The sequence below is a fragment of the Lampris incognitus genome, chromosome 16 (assembly GCF_029633865.1).
Source record: "Lampris incognitus isolate fLamInc1 chromosome 16, fLamInc1.hap2, whole genome shotgun sequence".
In the NCBI taxonomy this organism is placed as follows: Eukaryota; Metazoa; Chordata; class Actinopteri; order Lampriformes; family Lampridae; genus Lampris; species Lampris incognitus.
Window position 1 is genome coordinate 11,521,849 of NC_079226.1, and position 21,080 is coordinate 11,542,928.

The 21,080-nt window shown below is 43.6% G+C and overlaps 3 protein-coding genes across 3 annotated transcripts in view; 1 reads left to right on the forward strand and 2 right to left on the reverse strand.

Moving 5' to 3' along the window:
- The window catches only part of zmp:0000001267 (b(0,+)-type amino acid transporter 1), a 14,478-nt gene extending 12,255 nt beyond the window's left edge, over positions 1-2,223 (reverse strand). Inside the window, exons 1-3 of the mRNA XM_056296339.1 lie at positions 2,209-2,223; positions 1,769-1,778; positions 626-1,377 (exon numbers count right to left, since the gene is read on the reverse strand). Of these exons, the coding sequence (XP_056152314.1) occupies positions 626-1,377; positions 1,769-1,778; positions 2,209-2,223 (777 nt within the window). The remainder of the gene's footprint in view (positions 1-625; positions 1,378-1,768; positions 1,779-2,208) is intronic.
- Positions 2,124-17,453, reverse strand: utp25 (UTP25 small subunit processor component). The gene is made up of 12 exons (XM_056296072.1): positions 17,314-17,453; positions 16,765-16,804; positions 15,316-15,517; positions 14,500-14,745; positions 12,743-12,831; positions 11,732-12,142; positions 9,999-10,215; positions 7,821-8,023; positions 6,102-6,284; positions 5,116-5,225; positions 4,273-4,518; positions 2,124-2,506 (listed from the first exon to the last, which is right to left on the reverse strand). Exons 1-12 carry the CDS (start codon positions 17,412-17,414, stop codon positions 2,251-2,253), a joined length of 2,304 nt encoding a protein of 767 aa, XP_056152047.1. The 5' UTR covers positions 17,415-17,453; the 3' UTR covers positions 2,124-2,250.
- On the forward strand, positions 7,453-7,783 carry LOC130126220 (histone H2A.Z-like). The gene is made up of 2 exons (XM_056295628.1): positions 7,453-7,647; positions 7,739-7,783. The coding sequence occupies exons 1-2, from the start codon at positions 7,453-7,455 to the stop codon at positions 7,781-7,783; spliced, it is 240 nt and encodes a 79-aa protein (XP_056151603.1).
- Positions 17,454-21,080: the final 3,627 nt, after the last annotated feature.

The window sequence follows — 21,080 nt, forward strand, 5'->3', positions numbered from 1 at the left end:
CATGCCTTGGCTTAACAGTTATGGGTGAAGTTCAGCCAGATTAATGTTTACTGTGGTCCAGATCCTGGGTCCACCCTGATCACAGATCTCGGTGTGCAAGTATGGAACTCGAAAAGGCAAACGTCTCCTAATCGTTTAGATGTTGGTCCAGTGGCCTTCCAAAGCTTATGTGTTTGCACACCGCAACACCTTAACAGAGATGCGATGAACCACGTGCAACATCCAATAAAGAGATAAAATTTAAGACCCCAGTTTGCTAAATAACAGCGAACATATTCCATCTTTACAGCGTCACATGCTATAAATTGTTCATGTTAAGTCACTTCATTCGTCCACCATCCATAAACGGCTGTTTGGCAGGTTTGCTAAAAACTGTTTTGTTCTCCTAAGCAATAAATATTATATATATAAATTCTTTATTTGATAACGTTCCCTTTTGTGAAGATAATGTCTGTGGATGAGTTTGAAAAAGCCATGGATTAAAAAAATCGGTTCTATGTAATGTTTTAACCTTTCTAATTATATTATTATTATTACAAATAATATATAAAAATAATATAATATTTATAATTGATTTTGTAATGTTTTAACCTTTGTACATGATACCCTTTTTTGTTTTCGTTACCTCTGGACGTTTCAGCTCTTCTGTCACGTAATTCAAATTGTTCCAGCCATCATAGGACCACAGTCCCTGGAAGAAAGCAATGCCGATCGGATTGATGCCCACTTTTGTATTTTTGAAGGAGTCTTCAAAGTTTTCCGTGTGTCCTCTGACGAGCATCACGACGCCTCCAATAACGATTACGATCAGCGCCAGGACCTTGGCCACCAGGAAAAACACCTGCACCGACATGGAGAAGCGGACGTTGAGGCAGTTCACTGTGGCCAGCACTATGATTGCTGCTGCAGCGACACACTTCACCACCAGCAACGGAGGGGTGCAGCCCAGATAAAAAGGCGCCACGGCGTACCCCGCAAAACTCAGTGCGACGCCGGCGATGCTCGCGGGTCTCGCAAACGTCACTGAGCTGAAGATCAACATGAAGGCAACGAGTGGGCCGGACGTCCGGAGGATGTAAATGTATTCCCCGCCCGACTCTTGTATCACGGTGCCCAGTTCGGCATAGCTCAAAGACCCCAGCATGGCCAGCAGGCCGCAAGACATCCAGATCACCAGACTGGCCCCGGGGCTGCCGATACTGAGCAGCACAGACTGGGGGGACATGAAGATGCCCGAGCCGATCATCGTCCCGGCGATGAGGGACACGGCTCCGAGCAACCCGAGTTCCCGCTTCAGGCTGAGCTTCTGCGTCTTGCCCTCCATTGCCACTGTAGTTACGGATGGTTGGCTATCCGACACCTTTTCCATGTTCTCGACTGAAGAAGTGTGCCAGCCGCATGTCCAAAGTCACTCCTGGAGCAGTTAAGGAAGTTAATAATTACACAAGCGGAAATGGCTTTTTACAATGTATTTATTTGTTTGCTTTTGAGCAATTTTTCTCTCGTGTGACACTCTTTCTTTGTGTGGCAAGCAAGCCGGGCACGTACGGTGTGAAGACTGCAACTGACATCAGCAGTACTCACAACACTTCCAATTGCTAGGGCTTAAAACTTTTAAAATAGCGCCATCGAAAGACTGGGCACATACCGGATATTAATTAAAAACACTGTTGCACCGGGGAGGCAACTCGACCGGAGACCACAGAAAAATGGTCATGGACCAAAACATGTATTATAAAATACATAAACTATGACAATTGCTCCGTACATTGGTATTTCTACAAATGTAAAAATTTGTATCAAATGATAGCAAAAAGGACCTTGTGTAAGTTAGAAACAAGACGATGGCTTGAAAAAACCTTCTCTCTACACTAACGTACTTTCCAGATTAAGACCAGTTATTCTACTACTACTACTTCCGGCTGCTCCCGTTAGGGGTCGCCACAGCGGATCATCCGTTTCCATCTCTTCCTGTCCTCTGCATCTTCCTCTGTCACACCAGCCACCTGCATGTCCTCCCTCACCACAAACCTCCTCTTTGGCCTTCCTCTTTTCCTCTTGCCTGGCAGCTCCATATTCAGCATCCTTCTCCCGCTAACCCTAAACCCCCCCCCCCCCCCGCTTCAACACATACAAGGTAAAAGTTACACCACAACGTCTGCATCAATAAATACCGGGGCCGTTCCGGGCTCAGCAAGAGTCTCTCACGTTGAGATCTACCATAGTTTCAGTTCCGTGCTCTCTGGACAGTCAGGGGGCTTTGTCCTCCTCCCCCGTAATGAAGAGGTGAACCGTCTTATTGGAGTGCAGCATCTGTCCGGCCCGCCGCGCCCCCGTGACGGCCGCCAGTTTCTGTGCATCGTAGCGGGAGTAGAGGACGGCGCACGTCCAGCTGGCCTCCTCTCCTGCGTCCCCTGCTGCCAGCATGTTGCACACTTCACTGTAGAAGTGGGGGTAGGTAGGAAGCCCATAAAAGATCAGATTCTGGATCCCCTTGAGGTTGTATCTGAGACACAGAGGGAGAAATTTTGTAGAAATGTGGTGAAAATCTAAGGCTAGTACGAATGCAGTTGCTTGACCTCACAAAAGTCAAGTTTGTAGAATTACCAACTGTTCAGAGTTTCATTTTGTGTTTTTTTTTTGTGTCTGCATTTGAGCTGATCCATCTCCACTTGAACCTTCGTATGAAGTCAAAAAGATGGCTCATAGAAGTCTGTGTGAGTGGTTTATAAAAGAAAGACTGTTGGTTAAGTACCAACTGCACCAGTCTACTTCTGACTGCTGTGTGGTCCTGTTTGGATAGACTCGGGGAGGGAAGTCTGACTATATGTTCATCCCTTCCCAAAATAATGATGGAGGTCTTGGGGTAAAGGTTTTAAACATTGCACCTAAGGCCAGTTTTCAGCAAATTCAAATCACTGATATAATTCTTTAGGTAATCTACATTCTGAATAAGTGGAGTAAAGTGAGCCTCTTGGGACCATTAACGGGATCAGAAACACTAAATCGAGTTTTTGATGTGTTAATTGATATATGGGTGCCTTTGTGGTAGTGGATAATAATGAAGAAGCCAGAAGGAGAAGAAGATACAGCTTAAGTACATCTTTGGAAAGGCTATGGTTTCAGGTGCTAAATCACTATTCTGTTTTTTTTGGGGGGGACTGAACATGGAAAGTAGGCAATCGTCACTTGATATCCATCCATCCACCCATAATCCAAACCGCTTATCCTGCTCTCAGGGTCGCTGGAGTCTATCCCAGCTGTCATTGGGCGGCAGGCAGGGAGACACCCTGAACAGGCCGCCAGGCCATCACACACACACACACACACACACACACACACACACACACACACGTTTCACTATCCTTGTGTGGACCCCTCATTGACTACATTCATTTCCTAGCCCTTATCCCTAACCTTAACCACACAAACTACACGCCTAACCCTAACCCTTACCCTAACCTTAACCTAACCCTAATTCTAACCTTAACCCTAAAACCAAGTCGTAGCCCTAAAATACACCCTTTTCCATGTGAGGACCTCTAAAAGGGCCACACAAGGTAGGTGGTTTCTGGTTTTTCTATCCTAATGAGGACATTTGGGCCACATTAGGATAGTTAAACATGTGTACACACACACACACACACATTCACACCTAGAGACAATTTAGTATGGCCGATTCACCTGACCTACATGTCTTTGGACTGTGGGAGAAAACCGGAGCCCCCAGAGGAAACCCACGCAGACACGGGGAGAACATGCAAACTCCACACAGAGGACGACCCGGGACAACCCCCAAGGTTGGACTACCCCAGGGCTCGAACCCAGGACTTTCTTGCTGTGAGGCGACCGCGCTAACCACTGCGCCACCCATCACTAAATATTTCATATTGTTATTTTAGTACAACTCTACATCATCAGTTTAAAATTGTCACTGGCCACCAGAAACTACATTTAACAGCCTACTGGTCTGTTTTTAAATGGCATCCGCAAACACACAAAGACACAACAGAGAGAGAAAGAGAAATGCATAAACATGAAATCCTCACCCATTTTAAGACTCTGCAGACGTCTTATTACTTCAACTGATTTTAATGTCTGGTGACTTTAATGTGTGTTTTTAACAAACTGGCTGTCGAATCCTTTTCAACATTATCGGCGTCCACGCTTCTGTGCTGGAGAAAACCAGCAGCGATGAGCTTTGTTATATGGACGGTTTTGGAGAGGGGGACAATTTTCATCCGTGTGTAATGTGGCGTCTGAACAACTGACCTCTTATAGAAGTGGAAGCGCTCGGTGAAGAGCAGGAACTGTTTGTCTCCCTTCTGAAAGAAGTGCCTGGCTCGGGCCACCTCTGCTTTGCTGGAGTATTCGCAGATGCTGCCGAAGTTAATCTCTTCCTTTTTCATGTAGTTACGGAGGCGGACATAGTCGAAGTAGGAGGGGATGTAGATTAGGGTGTGGGACATGACCGAGTCCTTGTACTGAGGCAGAACATTGTCAACAAAGAACTGAAACCTGCAGGGAGGAGAGTGGGGAACCCAACAGATACATGACCATTAACATGAGGTTGGCAGGATCCAACCACCTTTTTGGGGTCTCATCAAGTGTTTTACACATTGCAACTGAATTAGTTCAGTTTAATTTGATGAATGACTGTTAAACAGAGAAGACAAGAAATCTCAATGCACAAGTGAGATTAAAAAGAAAAAAAAGACTTCATTTAAATGGATCAGAGAAACCAACTCACAACCAACCGAAATGTGTAAAGAGGAAATGTACACAGTCAACACAACACAATGAATGACAAGTATTGAAATCAAACAACCCTGATGCAGAAAACAAAGCAAGGTTAGATTGTGGTCATGTGTGTGGTTTACTTTTCTAAGAAAAAAAGAGAAAAGTGGGTTGTTTTGGGTTTCTTTTTGGGGGGGGGGGGGGCACTGAAATTTCAAATATATTTATTTATTCTGTAGAGTCCATCATATTCCAGCAGTCATTGGGCAGCAGGCGGGGAGACACCCTGGGCAGGCTGCCAGGGATGGATGGAGTCCATCATATTGCTAATGACACACAAAAGCAAATGTAGCATGGCTCAGATGAACGGGCCATTACCTGGCATCCTGGTCCATGAAGCTGTCAGAGGAGAACATGTGGAAGACGTGAGGCAGCTGCACCAGAACCTGGCAGATTGAACCTGTTTTTGGAATGTTCTTTATGGAAACCTGAGGAAGAACCGAGAAGAACATTTGGTCTGATGGGATTCTTAGCAAACTTTAACTGTACACATTTAGAACTTTATATTTGAAAGAAAATCATTCTGTAAGGATAACTGCTGGTATTTAAAATGTATATTTTTTTCATGCTTTTGTGTTCCTATGTTAGTGTTGAGTTAGTTGATTCGCGTTACATCCACCGCGTAAGTGACAACAGTCACATTGCGTTGACATCAGCAAACGTAGAATTTACCACTGGCTAGAAGGCCAAATACAACTAGCACTACGCAACATGGAAATAATTACAACTGCAACAATCATATGGGATTTTAAATTATATATAGATAGATATCACAATATCTGCTTACACATGCAAAAATATCACATTCAAGAATACAACTGAAGTGCATCACATTGAAATGTTTGGTGATGTAAAGTGTAACATCAAACCAAAATTAGATTTCAGATGATATCCCTCAAATATTTCAGACCTGATTTTGTAAGAAATCTTAGTGAACAGATTCTCATTATCAACAATTTAGACAACAAAATTGTGTAACACAACAATATCCAAATTTCACCCCAATACCATTGAAAGAAGATGAACAATTATTTTGAATTATTGTCCAGCCCTTCATAAAACTACCAACAGTTTTTCATTTATGAAAAATAAAATGGACTTCAATTACTTGGTCTCTCCCCTTGCATCCTTGCATCCCCTATTTGCAAAGCCTAACTTCACCTTTGAATGCACATCATATTCTGGAGTATATTATGGCAGAGTTCGTCTACTCAATGGTAGATCTAAACTGTTAAAGATTAAGTGTTATGGTCCATGGTGAAATTGACCACTCCATAATCTGTCTCGAGCTTAAAAAAAAGTACCTGTCCACGGTAGTTGGCACAGTACTTGGAAAAGATATTGTTGATCTGAGGTTCCTGGATGGAGCTGAACACCAGCGTTTGCCTGTAGTGGTGGGCCCAGTTGTTCAGGTTCCACATCCTCACCCTGGAGAAGTCCACCCCATGGGAATCCAGTGGCTGCAGGTTCACATGCTTGAGTACATGCTGTCGACAGAAATCGTGGTGTTTCATGCATGATAAGACACATTAACTGTAGCATCTGTTTAGATGGTTGGAGCAAAAAAAAAAAAAACCTTTTAAACAGCAAAATTTAAAAGCTATAGTTGATGCATTCAAAGCTCTACGTCTTCACGTTCATTCTTTCCCACATCATTGCATTATCAGCCGTTCCCAGGTCAGATTGGACATGTAGTCCCTCCAGCGAGTTCTGGGTCTACGCTGGGGTCTCCTCCCAGCTGGATGTGCCTGGAAAACCTCCAAAGGAAGGTGCCCAGGAGGCATCCTAATCAGATGCCCGAACCATCTCAACTAGCTCCTTTCGACGGGAAGGAGCAGCGGCTCTACTCCGAGCTCCCTCTGGATGTCAGAGCTCCTCACCCTATCTCTAAGGCTGAGCCCAGACACCCTACGGAGGAAACTCATTTCAACCACTTGTATCCGCGATCTCACCCTTTCGGTCACTACCCAAAGCTCATGACCATAGGTGAGGGTTGGAAAAAAGATTGACTGGTAAATTTAGAGCTTTGCCTTCCGGCTCAGCTCCCTCTTCACCACAACGGTCCGGTACAACGTCCGCATTACTGCTGATGCTGCACCAATCCGCCTGTCAATCTCTTGCTCCATCCTACCCCCACTAGTGAACAAGATCCTGAGATACTTGAGGCAACAACTCATCCCCAATCTGAAGGAAGCAATCCACCATTTTCCGTAAGAGAACCATGGCCTCAGACTTGGAGGTGCTGACTCTCATCGCGGCCATTTCACACTCAGCTGCAAACCACCCCAGTATGCGCTGGAGGTCGCATTCTAATGAAGCCAACAAAACCACATCATCTGTGAAGAGCAGAGATGCTATTCTGAGGTTCCCAAAATGGACACACTCTTCACCTTGGCTGCGCCTTGAGATCCTGTCCATGAATATCACAAACAGAATCGGAGACAAGGGACAACCTTGGCGGAGTGCTACACCTACCGAAAACGTGTTTGACTTTGTGCCAAGAATGCGGACACAGCTCTCACTTTGGATATACAAGGACGGGATGGTCTTTCCCACCTTTACTTTAAAAAAGGTTGTTGTAGTCATTTCAAAGCAAATAATCGAGTCCTGTGCCGTTTGTCTTGTCGGACTACAAATTACCTGCCAATTTACAATATGGCTGGTGGAAAGGCAGGGAAAGACTCCGGCAAGACCAAGACGAAGGCTATTTCGCGCTCACAGAGGGCTGGATTGCTGTTTCCAGTGGGTCGTATTTACAGACACCTGAAGTCTAGGACCACAAGCCATGGCAGAGTTGGAGCCACCGCCGTGGTTTACAGTGTAGCTATTCTTGAATACCTCACTGCAGAGGTTCTTGAATTGGCAGGAAATGCATCAAAAGATCTGAAGGTCAAGCGCATCACCCCACGCTACTTGCAGCGATTTTTGCAGTGGTCAGTAGAAGGCACTAGAGGGCAGCATCTCAAGCACCATACAGAGGAGATGAGGCCCTCCAGTCAAAGTCTGAAAGTGCCGTTTCTCACCAGCACATGTTCCCAGTTCTGCATCAGGAAGACATCCGCCTGGTCCACCACCAGCAGCTCAATGGAGGACAGGAAGTCAAAATCCCTCTTCTTCTCCCCCTCTGCCCCCAGGACAATGCGCAAGCCCAGTGGTGATGCGATGATGATGTCTGAGGAGTAGAAGGGGGCATAGAGGCGCATGCTCCTCTTCAAGATGGACACACCTGGTGGAGGGCATTAGGAGAGAGAGACAGTGACTTCACCTACATACACATCACTACTCCGATATTAGCCTGGTTTGCTTCTCATTTGAGATGAAAAATATGGTAGAAACCTCAAGAAGAGCATCAGAGGAGCGACTCCTCTTCCAGGCCAAACAATGAATGGTACGATGCAGTATCAGATTTAGAAATATAACACTTAAATGAAATGACTACACTTTGTGATAATCAAACACACAAAAAAAGAAAAATAATTGTTATTTGCAATTTTTTGTTACATGTAAACTGGAATGTGAAAAGAGAAGTTTTATTTCACACATGTAAACCAGACTAATAAGCACCTTAATCGGGTTATTGTGCACATGTAAACATGTTCGGGGATGTGGATGGAGTCTCGTTATTTTAGCTCAACTTTTACTAGCACAGGCTGGTTATGTAAGTGTACAATATACAAAAGCACCAAATGTCCCTCAATGCCCATATTGAAAGTGACTAGATTTTATCGTGGTTTCTAATTGGAAGAGGATCCAAACTGATTTCTGCCCCTGTTCACTTCCCTTTCCTACATTCATCTGCTCCTGGTATCACACGAGTGCTGAAATGATTAGTCGATTAATTGATGGGTCAACCGACAGGACATTAATCAATTAGTTTTGGTAATCGATTAATTGTTTTAGACACTTACCAAGTAAAAATTACAAAATGCTGTTTCCAGCTGCACAAATGGTAAGATTTGCTTGCTTTTGTCCAATTCATTTCATGATAATGTGTATACTTTTGGAATTTTTTTTATTTATTTTTTTGCCTGCTAGTCAGACTAAGTAAACAGTTTGAAGACGCCACTTTGGGCTTTGGGAATTTGTAATGGTCATCTGTCGTTATTTTGGACATTTTATAGACTAAATGATTAATAGATTAATAAATTAAAACAATAATCGACAATTGAAATCAGCGAGAAATCTTGTTCTTCTACAATTCTCTAACAGCATTCTTCCTTTTCTCAATGACGGACTCATATTTCTTTACTTAGCAGTTAGCCAACATGCGTTATCATTCAATGGACAAAAAAATAAATACTTTTTAGATCTAATGCAAGGACACCATGCCTTGACCATTCACCCCCCCCCCACATTATTAAAAGTTTACTTGAAATGTCAGCAATAAAGAGTTATGCATTTATTCCAGGGACTCCCCAAGTGTGGTGCGCGCCCCCCTTGGGGTGCTCGAGCTGCCTCGAAGGGGTGTGCGAGATGAAAAATGGAATGGTGGTGTAATGGTGCTGTTCTATACGTGGTAGATTGTGTGTAACTATTGCAATTTGTTTCAAATTACTGGTGATCTAATTTCCAGAAGTGCCATGTTATGTATGGTTAACTGTAATTTAAACTTAATGCAATTTTTCTTTAATGCGGCTGAAAATATCACAAAATATTTCCCAATCTTCGCTCATGATATACATATACGTATATACATACATACATACATACATATATATATACATACATACACACACACACACACACACACACACACACACATATATATATATATATATAGTATATACCTGCCTCTGAGCCTGTCCTTGCCCTGCACACTCTGCTTACTTTGCTCTTCAAAGGTGATGGCTTTGTGTGTAACTTTGATGCAATTTGCAATCAAAACTTTGTTGCAGTGTAGATTCAGTTTGATTTCGAATGTGAGAGCGCATTTTTGCAATCTCTTGGACATTTGGTTGCGTGTGTTCTGATTATTTGTGCGTGATTAAACTGGATGCTTTTAATGCGGCTATAAATAGGCTATGTTGTGTGTGTTTTTTTTTTAAGGCATGGGGGATTGGGGGGTGCATCAACCCAGTCGGGATGTAGATGGGGGTGTGCTGCCTAAAAAGTTTGGGAAGTGGCATTGCTCTGGACAAAAGCACCGACAAAGGGGTTGAAACCAAATAAAAATGTAATAAAAAGGCTTTACTGAAGTATACCTATCCTGAAATGATCGTCCACGTTGCCTGAGAAGATGGCATGGTAGTCCTCCGGCCTGTGAAGGTTGGGGGGTTTGTCCTCCGTCTCCACTCCGTATTCATCCTTGAACCTCTTTTTGTTGCTGACGTCCATCTTCTTGCCTTTGGTCTCCAGCAGGCCGATGAGCGTCTGGATGACTCGCAACGCCACATCCCGAAATGGCACAAGGATCAACACCTGGCGAAGAAGGTGGATGAAGAAAATGAAATATTGTATTCTGAAATATTATATTCCACAATGCTATGGCTAGGTAGGCCATGCACATAAATAAGGATTAGGCCTAAGATTACACCCAGGGGTACGCCAACAGCTATTTGTCATAAAAAATTCCACACAAAATGTTCAGACAAACATGACAACAAACGAGGGAAAAACAAAATCCAAACTCACCTTTGTAAATCAAATACTATGAGGAAAAATATCATTTACATTCTGCTCATAGTTTTTGTTTACAAAAGAAGAGTTTTGATTCCTTGATGATTTTGTTTTTGTCTGGTTGTCAAACACCTACCGTCACCGTTTTCATCAAGGAATTAACATGCTGGATTACTAAGTTGATTGAAAACAATTTTGATTGCCCTGACTGACCATCTTCTTATTTCAACTCCACGTTATCAGTTATTTCATTAATCCTGGTCACGGATAAATGTCTATCATCAAAATTTCCATCAACAAATAAAATATTGCTATTTGTGTTGAGGGTGACATTAGCTACTCCAAATAAGATTGTTCTATGGTCTCGATGGTAAACCACTTACGTTGGAAACTAGATTTGTCCCCCCCCCCCCCCGACCTTTTCCTCCCCCATTGTACTTGGCCAGTTACCCCACTCTTCTGAGCAGTCCCAGTCGCTGGCCCACCCCCTCTGCCGATACGGGGAGGGCTGCAGACTACCACATGCCTCCTCTGATACATGTGGAGTCGCCAGCCGCTTCTTTTCACCCAACAGTGAGGAGTTTCACCAGGGGGATGTAGCGCATGGGAGGATCACGCTATTCCCCCTCTCCCCCGAACAGGCGCCCCGACCGACCAGAGGAGGCACTAGTGCAGCGACCAGGACACATAGTCACATCCGGCTTCCCACTTGCAGACACGGGCAATTGTGTCTGTAGGGACGCCTGATCAAGCCGGAGGTAACGTGGGGATTTGAACCGGCGATCCCCGTGTTGGTAGGCAATGGACCGCTACGCTACCCGGACGCCCCAGTTTTAACAGTTTTTAAGGTGGTATTTTTTGGGTTGTTAAACTTAAATCTCTTGAATTTTGTACCGTCCTCAGCATCTGAAACTGAAAGAATACTTCATGTAACTGAGATGAGCCGTTTCAGTACTGTGGGGCTCTCGAAACTTGACTGGAGTTTCTCAGAAATGCAGATTTGGCTCAAATGGGAAATTCAGTTTATCTCAACTCACTGACAATTGAGGGTTTTATCACTGATGTAAAATGTGACGTTTTAAAAGCTACACAAAGCAGACTAAAATAGTTGAAACCTATCAGCTGCATATACACTGTTCCAAACCAGAATGGCCACCCAGCTAATTTTCATACCGCTGTTAGCTGAAGAAGTAAACAAAATCAATACATGAACATCAGGAGGAAAAGACATTTAATGAGCCCCTAAAATAATCCCAACATTGACAAATACATAAACTACAGTTAAAACATTACAAGAAAAAATAATGTTTTGAGATACCTTGGGCCGGGTAAGACCCTGGTCTCGGGGTTCATCCTGTGGCTCAGCCCCAGGCTTGGCCTCAGCTTGCCGTTCTCTCAGCTGGGCATTGTGAGCGAGGACGTGGGAGTTGGCCTTCAGCACATGGTTGAGCACATGAAGGCAGTAGGCACTGCGAACCTGTGAGCCCTGAGTCATAGGTGAGCTCTCAGGGTAGTAGAGGTCCTTATAGGATCCCATCAGTGCTAAAAGCTCCTGCTGAAGGGGGTTGATGTCCTCTGCTGCTGCTTGAGGGTTGGATGCCTGGTTCAGAGACCTCCAGCGGGTCTCCAGGACTTTATGGAAGACTGGGAGACCGGTGTCTTTCTCCCGGCCGATGGAGCCGAACCTTTCCAGAGGAGTGGAGCATAACAGAGTGCCCAGTTTTGGCCACTGGGAGCAGGAAAAGGAAAGTAGACAGGCACTCTATTGGAAGGTGTATCTGATGTTGCTGTGTTGGTGATTTTCCTACGACATCATAATTATTGTTGCTCCAAGACCATCGTTCCAACTGACCAATCACGTTGTTGCGCTTTTGTGCCTTTGCCACTCGGGGAGAAAAGATGGTTGTGGGATTAGGTTGTATGTTAGGGTGGATTAGCTATCAGTTAGGTTAAGGTTAGCTATCGGTTAAGGTTAGGGTACAGTAAGTGTTAGGTTAAAGTTAAAGTTAGCTTGAGGTTATGTTAGGTTAGCTTTGGTATCTTTCCAGTCTTTCCCCCCGTGTTGCTAAGGTATGACATCACAACAACGCGATTGGTCCATTGCCACGATGGTGCTGGAGCAACATTAATTATGATGTCGTGGGAACACCACCAACATGGTGATATCAGATTGCGCTTTATTGGAAGTGGCTGGAATGCCTTACCGGATGAAATCAGTTAAGAGATTTTAACAATAGTCAGACTGAAATTTTAAATAAACAGGTCGCCTGCATTTAAACCATGCTTAAAATTGTCAGGGAAGTATGAAAAAGTAATGCCATGTACATACCGCTATTTGAGTCTTGGTTTTGGTGCCAGATGTAAGTTTCTGCACATCCTCTTCACCAAGCTCTGTGTCCAGATGATGAAGGAAAGTGTCTGCATACATATAAAAACGTTTTTCCTTGAAGAACATGCCCCAAATCATATTCACAATTTATTATGACTTCAAGTGTCTCATTCAAAATGAAACGAATACTCCTTCTGAAATAAATGACAAATAAAACAAACTCTTCTTTCTAGACCAGTGATTCCCAAAGCATGAGCTGCGGCCCCCTGATGGGCTGTGAAAGTACTGCAGGTGGGCTGCGAGGTAATTTACAATAAATAACTTTTTAACTATCAATTTTGTCATTAAGTTTGAAACTGCCATACAATATTTATGATTAAAAATTTGGATTTCAAAAAAAGCAGTCAGAACTAATAAAACAAAGCCTTGGGATTTAAATTATGTGTTATTCTTCATTTATCTGACCTATTTTTGATCTGGAAAGTATCTTATTTCTCGTCATTGGCAGGGAATTATAATAGATGGAATACCTCATCATGCAATTAAAGGGGTGGGTGGGCCACGGGAGAGTTTCAGATTTCTAATTGGGCTGCAGCCTTCTTAAGTTTGGGAATTGCTGTTTTAGACGACACTTAAATGACTTTAGATTAAAGAAAATATCAGACCTGCCAGCCTTGAAGAAATTTTATGAGTACTACCCCCTAACACCAACCACCCCCCCCGCACGCGCGCACCTGACAGCCCACCACCAATGTATGCTCCACCATTGCTCACCCACCACCACTGAGATACCTGACACCATAATACATAATATACACATAATATACTTTCCCCAATCGAGATTTAGTGTCGGAACAGCTGTACAAGTGTTGTACAGGAGGCATAGCCCATGGAAACTTCTAAAAGTAAACTGAGGACATTCTTTGTAAATAAATAAATCAAAACATTAAATAAATGTGCAAAGCCAGCAGTAATCAATATCAAAATCAGTTTGCTAAAAACAAACAACGAAAAAGATTCAAATTTTCAATGCATAGTGAAACTAGTGCAACTTGTTGAAGGTTGCAGATTTGGCTTTTTTAAGTACTGCGTCACTGAAAGTCTCTTTGTAACACGTGCTGCCTTTGGAGGCAATCATGACTTTTCGTGTCACCAGAGAACTGAGCATCTCTGTGCTCAGGCTAGCACGACATTGTGTTTTATTTTTAGTGACCAAGCTGAAGATCCTTTCACAGTCTGCGTTACTGTGAAAAATCGAACACACACCAAGCATTACAGTGGAGAGGTTTTCAAAAAGTTTCCTCCCTCCTGACTCCATCAAACCTAGTTCTGTCCAAGCGTCATCAGCCCTTTTGGTCAGAATACCATCGTTCAAGGTGGTGGACTGGAAGAGCCGAAACTCCTCCTCCACTTCATCGACTGTCAGTTGAATTGAATTGAACGCGCAAAGCATTTGCTAGGAGGGGCAGGTGGGCGAGTGGGTTCAAATACTGCGCTCTGATTGGCCGAAAGCTTTTCACTCCACTTACATAGATTGCTGTGACTCAGCGGCAGAATCAACTTCATAGAATGCATAGAAACTGAAACCGGCGAAATGCGAGATGCAACAAAATGCGTACCTGGAGCGCAGTGAATTGTACAAGCGTACTTAAGGGTCAAAATGCGTGCCGAGTACGAGAAATGCGTACATGTTGGCAGGTCTGAAACATGAATGTTGAACATTTTAGTAAAGGTAAGTAAAATCAAACCTTCATTACCTTTACTGTTCTCTTGTTCTCCCTCCTGCTCTTCCTCACCCATGAAGTTGGACTCCAGACAGAATTGAGACTCATTTGCCTTGTCTGTGAACTCCTCATCCGCTTCCTTCTCATCTCCCATTACTCCCTCCTTCTCGTCCCCCTCCTCTCCTTCAGGTGCTTCAGTCAGATCTTCACCTTCTTCAACTTCCTCCTCCTCCTCCTCATCAACTCCCTCATCATCCTCTCCGCCTCCGTCACTTTCATCTGGTGACAACATTACAAGGGTGGTGCTGAGCGAGATGGAAAATAATATCACAATGATCACAGGAAATTTGACAAATTATCAATATACATCCTGATATCTGCTAACGTACACAAAAATACCAAAATTAAGAATCTAACGGAGGATCATTACGCTGAACTATTTGGCAATGTAAATTATAATATCAAACCAAAACTAGTTTTCAAATAATACTCTTTCAAACATTTCAGACCTCATTTTGTGAAAAATTTTAGGTAACAGTTCCGCGTTATCATTAGTTTAGACAACAAAATTGTGCATAACCATATGACAATATCCAAATTTCATGGCCTGGCGGCCTGTCCAGGGTGTCTTCCGGCCTGCCACCCAATGACTGCTGGGATAGGTTCCAGCATCCCCGCGACCCTGAGAGCAGGATAAGCGGTTTGCATAATGGAATGGATGGATGGATCCTGATACTATACCGTTGAAAGATCATAAACGATAATACAGAATTATTACCCAACCCAACCCTGGGGTCCTTTGACCAAAAGTCAACTTTCTTATCATTATGCTAGAAATCAACAACTTGCCTTCATCAAGCAGCTCATCGCCTTCATCAAGCAGCTCATCGTCTTCATCCTCATGATCTGAGCTCTCCTCATCTTCACTCTGGTTGTTGTCAGTAGTTTGGGTAAGAGTTGAGAGGAGCTTCTGATAGGCTGTCTTCTCTTCTGGTTCCTCCTCTTCCTCCTCTTCCTGGTTTTTATTTTCAGATGGTTCTGGACTTGATGGCTGCAGCAGAAAAGAGAAGAACACAGCTTTTACTTTACGCCCAACAACCGTTGTGGATATCAGGATTGCAATGACTTACACTGATTATGCTGCACTTTCCAAGAGAGTCACAAAGTGATTTAACAATAACATTTGTTGACAAAAAGAATGATTTAAAATGATTTAAAAACAGGATTATAGGGAAATAAGCAACAAAATAGCAGGTAAGCGAAAACAAAAAACAATAACCACAACATAAAGTTAATCCCAACAGGTTTTTTAAGATTATAAGAGGCAAAACTGAAAAAACTTCCAGCTAAATGCAGATGATACTGAATTTAGCTGGTCATCTACCGCCAAGACATGTTTAGAGAAAACTTCGCCCCTTTTCGAGGCTAAATTTTAACTTTACACATTAAGCATGTATCTTGGAAATTGGCTGTGTGTGTTTCTGTCATAGGCCACAACTGGGGACAAAATTTGGACCTCAAACCAGTTGACTGGGGTCAGTATGTCTAACTGGGGAACAAAATTGGTGTCCCCAATTTAGTTTCACTGCAATTACTTCCAGCTAAGTGTAAAATGGTTTCGTCTTCAATTGGGTTAGGTCAGTGTCACTCTTTACGCGGCTCGTGAGACTTTGTTTTGCGCCTCATATAGATCCACTGATAACAATAAGAACACAGCTATAACTTATCCAGCAGATGGGAGCATACTGAAGATACGTCAAAGAATGTAGGCTACGTAACAGCGTGGGATCATGGGTAGACGTATAGCCTATGTTTTTCATGTTGATAATGCTTATGTATAATTGCATACGTACATGCACACATAAGATGGGTTCCACTCCCAGCCTTACAAACTCACAAACACGTATTATATATCTTAATAATGCAATGTAATTATTAATGGAGAATAAAAAGAGATGTAAGGATGGAAAGCATGGTACTATACCTTTTTAAACATACACAAAGATGGTAAATATCTTGAAAGTGATGATAAAAAAAAAACACCCGAGTTATATCTGCAATCTCTGTGGCTCTTTGAGGAGTGGTCTTACTCATAAGTGGCTCTCCTAAGGAAATTAGTGAGTACCACTGGGTTAGGTTAAAGTTAGGGTAAGGTCTGGGACTAGGCATGTTATCTGTTATGGTGAAGGTTAGGATCTCCAGGGAATGACTGTAAGCCAAAAGCGACCGAAGCATGCGCACATGACCTGTGTGTGTGTGTGTGTGTGTGTGGTTCAGAATGAGGTAGATGCTACTCACCATGTCCACTATTTGAGTTCTCTCGGGTCTTTCATTAACACTGTAAGAAATACACGTCACATTTACACGTCTGCATTGGAGGTCTCATTTGGCTTCTCTAGATTGCATTACCATCGAGCAACATATCTGGGGGAAGGAAACCTACCATCAAAGAATCTTTTGGGGGGGGAAAAAAACCAATAAATTAAAACACATTTCTCAGTACATTGCAGAGCAAAAGCCAGGGGTAAGAGCAGCAGCTTACCTGGTTCTTAAAACCCTACATTTGCCCTAACAACTTGCAACCCTTGGCTTTAATGATATACAAGAAGTCTCGAGGCCACCTGCCCATATGATTACCATTTAGAGGATGAACTACTATGATATGACGACTATGCATGCGGTGACCTGAAACCATCTGGGAGTCACTACACAGCTTGACAGCCTCTTTCTAGCCAGGTGGGGTTCCCACCAAAGCAGCAGGTACTAAAACAGATACTGGTCTTAGCCGACCAGTATCTGTTTTACTTGCTGTACTGTTTTACTTTCCAGTATAGCGGCGCTGCTTACTTGTCATGGAATGGGTGCTCCTCCCCAAACTCTTTCAGGTGTTTCTTCTGCTTTTTGGAAAGACTGGTGAAAAGCTGCTTGTTCTGTCTTCTTTTCCCCATGTTGAGTTTTTTTTTTTCCACGCTGATCCTGCGTCCCCACGCGTTTCCTCGTGCGGCGGCGTCGTCTTCTTCTTCTCGTATTTAATAGCGGGTGGCAACTAGCGTTTAAGGCGCATTACCGCCACCTACTGTGCTGGAGTGTGGGCCAGAGTGTTAAAGGATGAATGGCAAGAGGAAAAAAACCCAATATTAATAATAAATAATAATAATAATAGCACTAGATCGTCTTCATTGTGCCAATTTCTTTTAAGAACACAAACAATGGTTTATATTTCTACCCCTCAATACTGAATGAAATCTTAAGATTAAGTACTCGCCTCAAATGTCTTTGAGTTCCTTCTTCAGCTTTTCTCTGTGTGTTGAGTATTTCTGGCAGGGACAAATAACATGCTCAACACTTTCTTCTGAGCCACATTCACAAAGTCCTGATGGATGCTTCCCCAATAGGTGCACTGTTCAATTTAATCCTGTGTGTCCTAACCTCAATCTTGAAACGACGGCTTGTTCCCTAGAATTTTCCCCTACTGATACCCTCCCTCCCACTTTTGGGAGGGAGGGTATCAGTAGGGGAAAATTCTGGTTCCCTCGTCCCATAACTTTTGCCAAGCCGTCATGATTTTGCTCCATATTATTGTTTTAATTTCAGCTTTGCTGAAAGTCACCTTCATGACTCTATCCTGCTTCAGGGCTTGTTTAGCCAGTGAGTCCGCCATGTCATTCCCCTCTACACCCCTATGAGCTGGAAGCCACATAAACCGAACAGCTGTCTCTGCTTGATGCAGTCTGAATGTGTCTCATAGATTTCGTAGATGATATCTGGTCTACATTGAGATGACATGGACTGTGATGATACCAGAGCTGACAATGAATCTGAACACACTATGACCTTTTTAAGCTGGTTTTGCTCTACCCACTGTAATGCCAATGCAATAGCCAATATCTCGGCTGTATATGCTGTTAAGTGATCTGGTGTCCGTTCCTTGATATGTGCATCTAACTCTGGGATAACATAAGCAAGTCCCGTGTTTCCTTTTTTGGTTCCTTTGATCAGTCTGTGTATATTGGAGTGAATGATTGATGTATTGTGTTTAATCTGCTGTCCATTATCTCTGCCCAATTACCACTTCATTTCACTCGCTCCATTTCTTCTTGAATATAGCAATCTAATATCGCAGGGGGAAATAACCATGACGGAGTCACCGGGTATGGCACTGTGGAACAATAACTTCTCCCATGTAATCCCATTTCTTCAGCCATTTTGTTTGCTGCCCAAGCAAAACATTCTCCCTTTGCTTTCCCACCTTCCCAACATGGTTTGAGGGCCTTCCCAGTGGGATGGTCTTCCCTATGCCCTTGTAGAGTTGCCCAGTAGTTCACCGTGATCTGCTTATATCTTAGAGTCAATGGCATCGCTCCCATTGCCACTTGAACGGCCATATTAGGAGAAGTCTTAATAGCCCCACAGCATAATCCCAGTGCCTGAGTTTGTATCACTTGGAGCTTTGTTAATTGTGGTTTTGCTGCTGACCTGTACACTACACTTCCATAATCAAACACGGATCCTATTAACGCAACATAAATAGGCACGAAAGTGCTCCTATTCGCTCCCCATTCTGAGCCTGTCAAACATCTCATTACATCGAGAACCATCTTGCATTTGTTATGTATCTCATTAATATGACCAGCTTTATGTCAAATAAAACCCCCAGAAACCGAAAAGTCTTTTCTAGGTGCTCCCCATACATCTTTACACCTGCTTCTCTTACTTTCTCCCTGCTAAACACCACAACCTTTGTCTTTTCTACAGAACACTTAAACCCCCACGACCCTGACCAGTTCTCTACCACCAACATCGCTTCTTGAACCTTCCCTCTCTAAGCAGCGCTAAACTCCTCCCCCTCTCCCATCAAGGCCCAATCAGCAGCAGCAGCACTTTGAGGCTCTTTAGTCAACATGCTACACTGCCGCTCACAGGACTGGAGAGGAACTACAGGCTCGGCCGCATGGTTACCTTTACATTTACATTTCCCCATTTGGCAGAAGCTTTTATTCAAAGTCACTCACAAGGGAAACAATGATTAGCAGATCCATTAGCATGTCAAAAACAGGCACCATAGTAACAATATCACAAGTTCGAGATGACGTAGTAGTGGCAGTACATTTGCTTGACAGTAATCATATTGTAAACTACTAATAAGACACGTTAGCACCTAGCTAACGGGTCGGCCCCTTTAGCCGAGCGGTTAGCGATGTCGCCTTGTGGTGCAGCACACGCCGTGTCGAATCCCGCACCGGGCAAGAAAATAACCGGTGGCAGCGGTGGGATCCGGAAGTGTGCAGATCCTCAGAAGTCTCTTCGGAGCGCGGGAATAACAAAGCGCGAGGGCGCGCTTCCGGGGAGGGTGACGACTGTAAACTACTAATAATACACGTTAGCCCCTAGTTAACGGGGTCTGACCCTTTAGCCGAGCGGTTAGTGATGTCGCCTTGTGGTGCAGTACACCCGTATCGAATCCCGCACCACCAAGAAAATAACCGGGTACAATATCATAGTCGTACTATCACAGTAGCTGAGGTGCTAGTGTTAATAGCAACAGTACACAGTAATCATGTCATAGTTTGTTTGATTGCTTTTGCACGATACAGGACTTTTCACGGGTTTGGATTCATTTATCTCCAGGATCAATACAAGACAGGCTGCTTGCTGGCTACCAGCTAAAGTGAAATGTTTATTCCAGCGTGGCTGCAACTCGAAAACCAACAAGTCTTCATCTAAAACTACCAGTCAGTCAGCCGTTGTAAATTTGCAGCAGAAAAAAACAAAACAAAACGCTGAATAGATCATCACCACCACGTGTTTATGCAAGGTGACATGCCTAGACCCAAAACATCTAGTGACTTCTCATTTAACGTTTGTATTCAGACGGTAACTTCTCTGATTATTGGACACTTGATAATTGCTGAATAATGAATTATGCCCACCTGCAAACTGTGGCCTCCACCTGAGTAAAGAGGGAGTATTTACACCTTGTACCTGTTTCAATGAGTGAAATATTCAAATAAGCAATCTGGTAGAAAATCTTTTTTTATTTTACTTTACAAATGCATTGGGTTTTGCAATTACTTAAAACGGCAGCACCGAGTCATTTTATATCTGAAAAATGGTCTTTCCTCAGGAAGACACTGTTTTCTAAAAGATTGTGGTAAAAGTTGACACACCTTCAATGCTGCTTCTAAGGGTGCCAGCAACTATCATTACCAATATGTGCCAAATTTGAAGGTGCTAAATAATGGGAGGGAGTGGGGGGGGGGGTCCAAAGTGTATCTGCTGTGTACAAAGTGGCCCTGGTAAATTATTGAAAGTGATGATATCAATTTACTGTTTGCCTATTTTCGGCTGTTGCCATGGCAGGACCCTATTCATAATTAATCCTTTCGGTGTCCAGTTGTCGTTCCCGCGGCGTTGCCCGTCTCGGTGTTGGCACCTCGGGAGGGAGGTTGTTGGTGGACGCTCGCACGCCGCCGTGGCTTAGCTGGAAACAGCATGGCTGCCGATGGGCACACTAAACACGTGAGGCGCCTCCTATCGTGCTTTTAATGGAAGGGCCCCAGCTGAAGCGGGAGAGAGAGAAGGCCGGGAGGACCGTCAGGTTTCGGGTGGCGTCT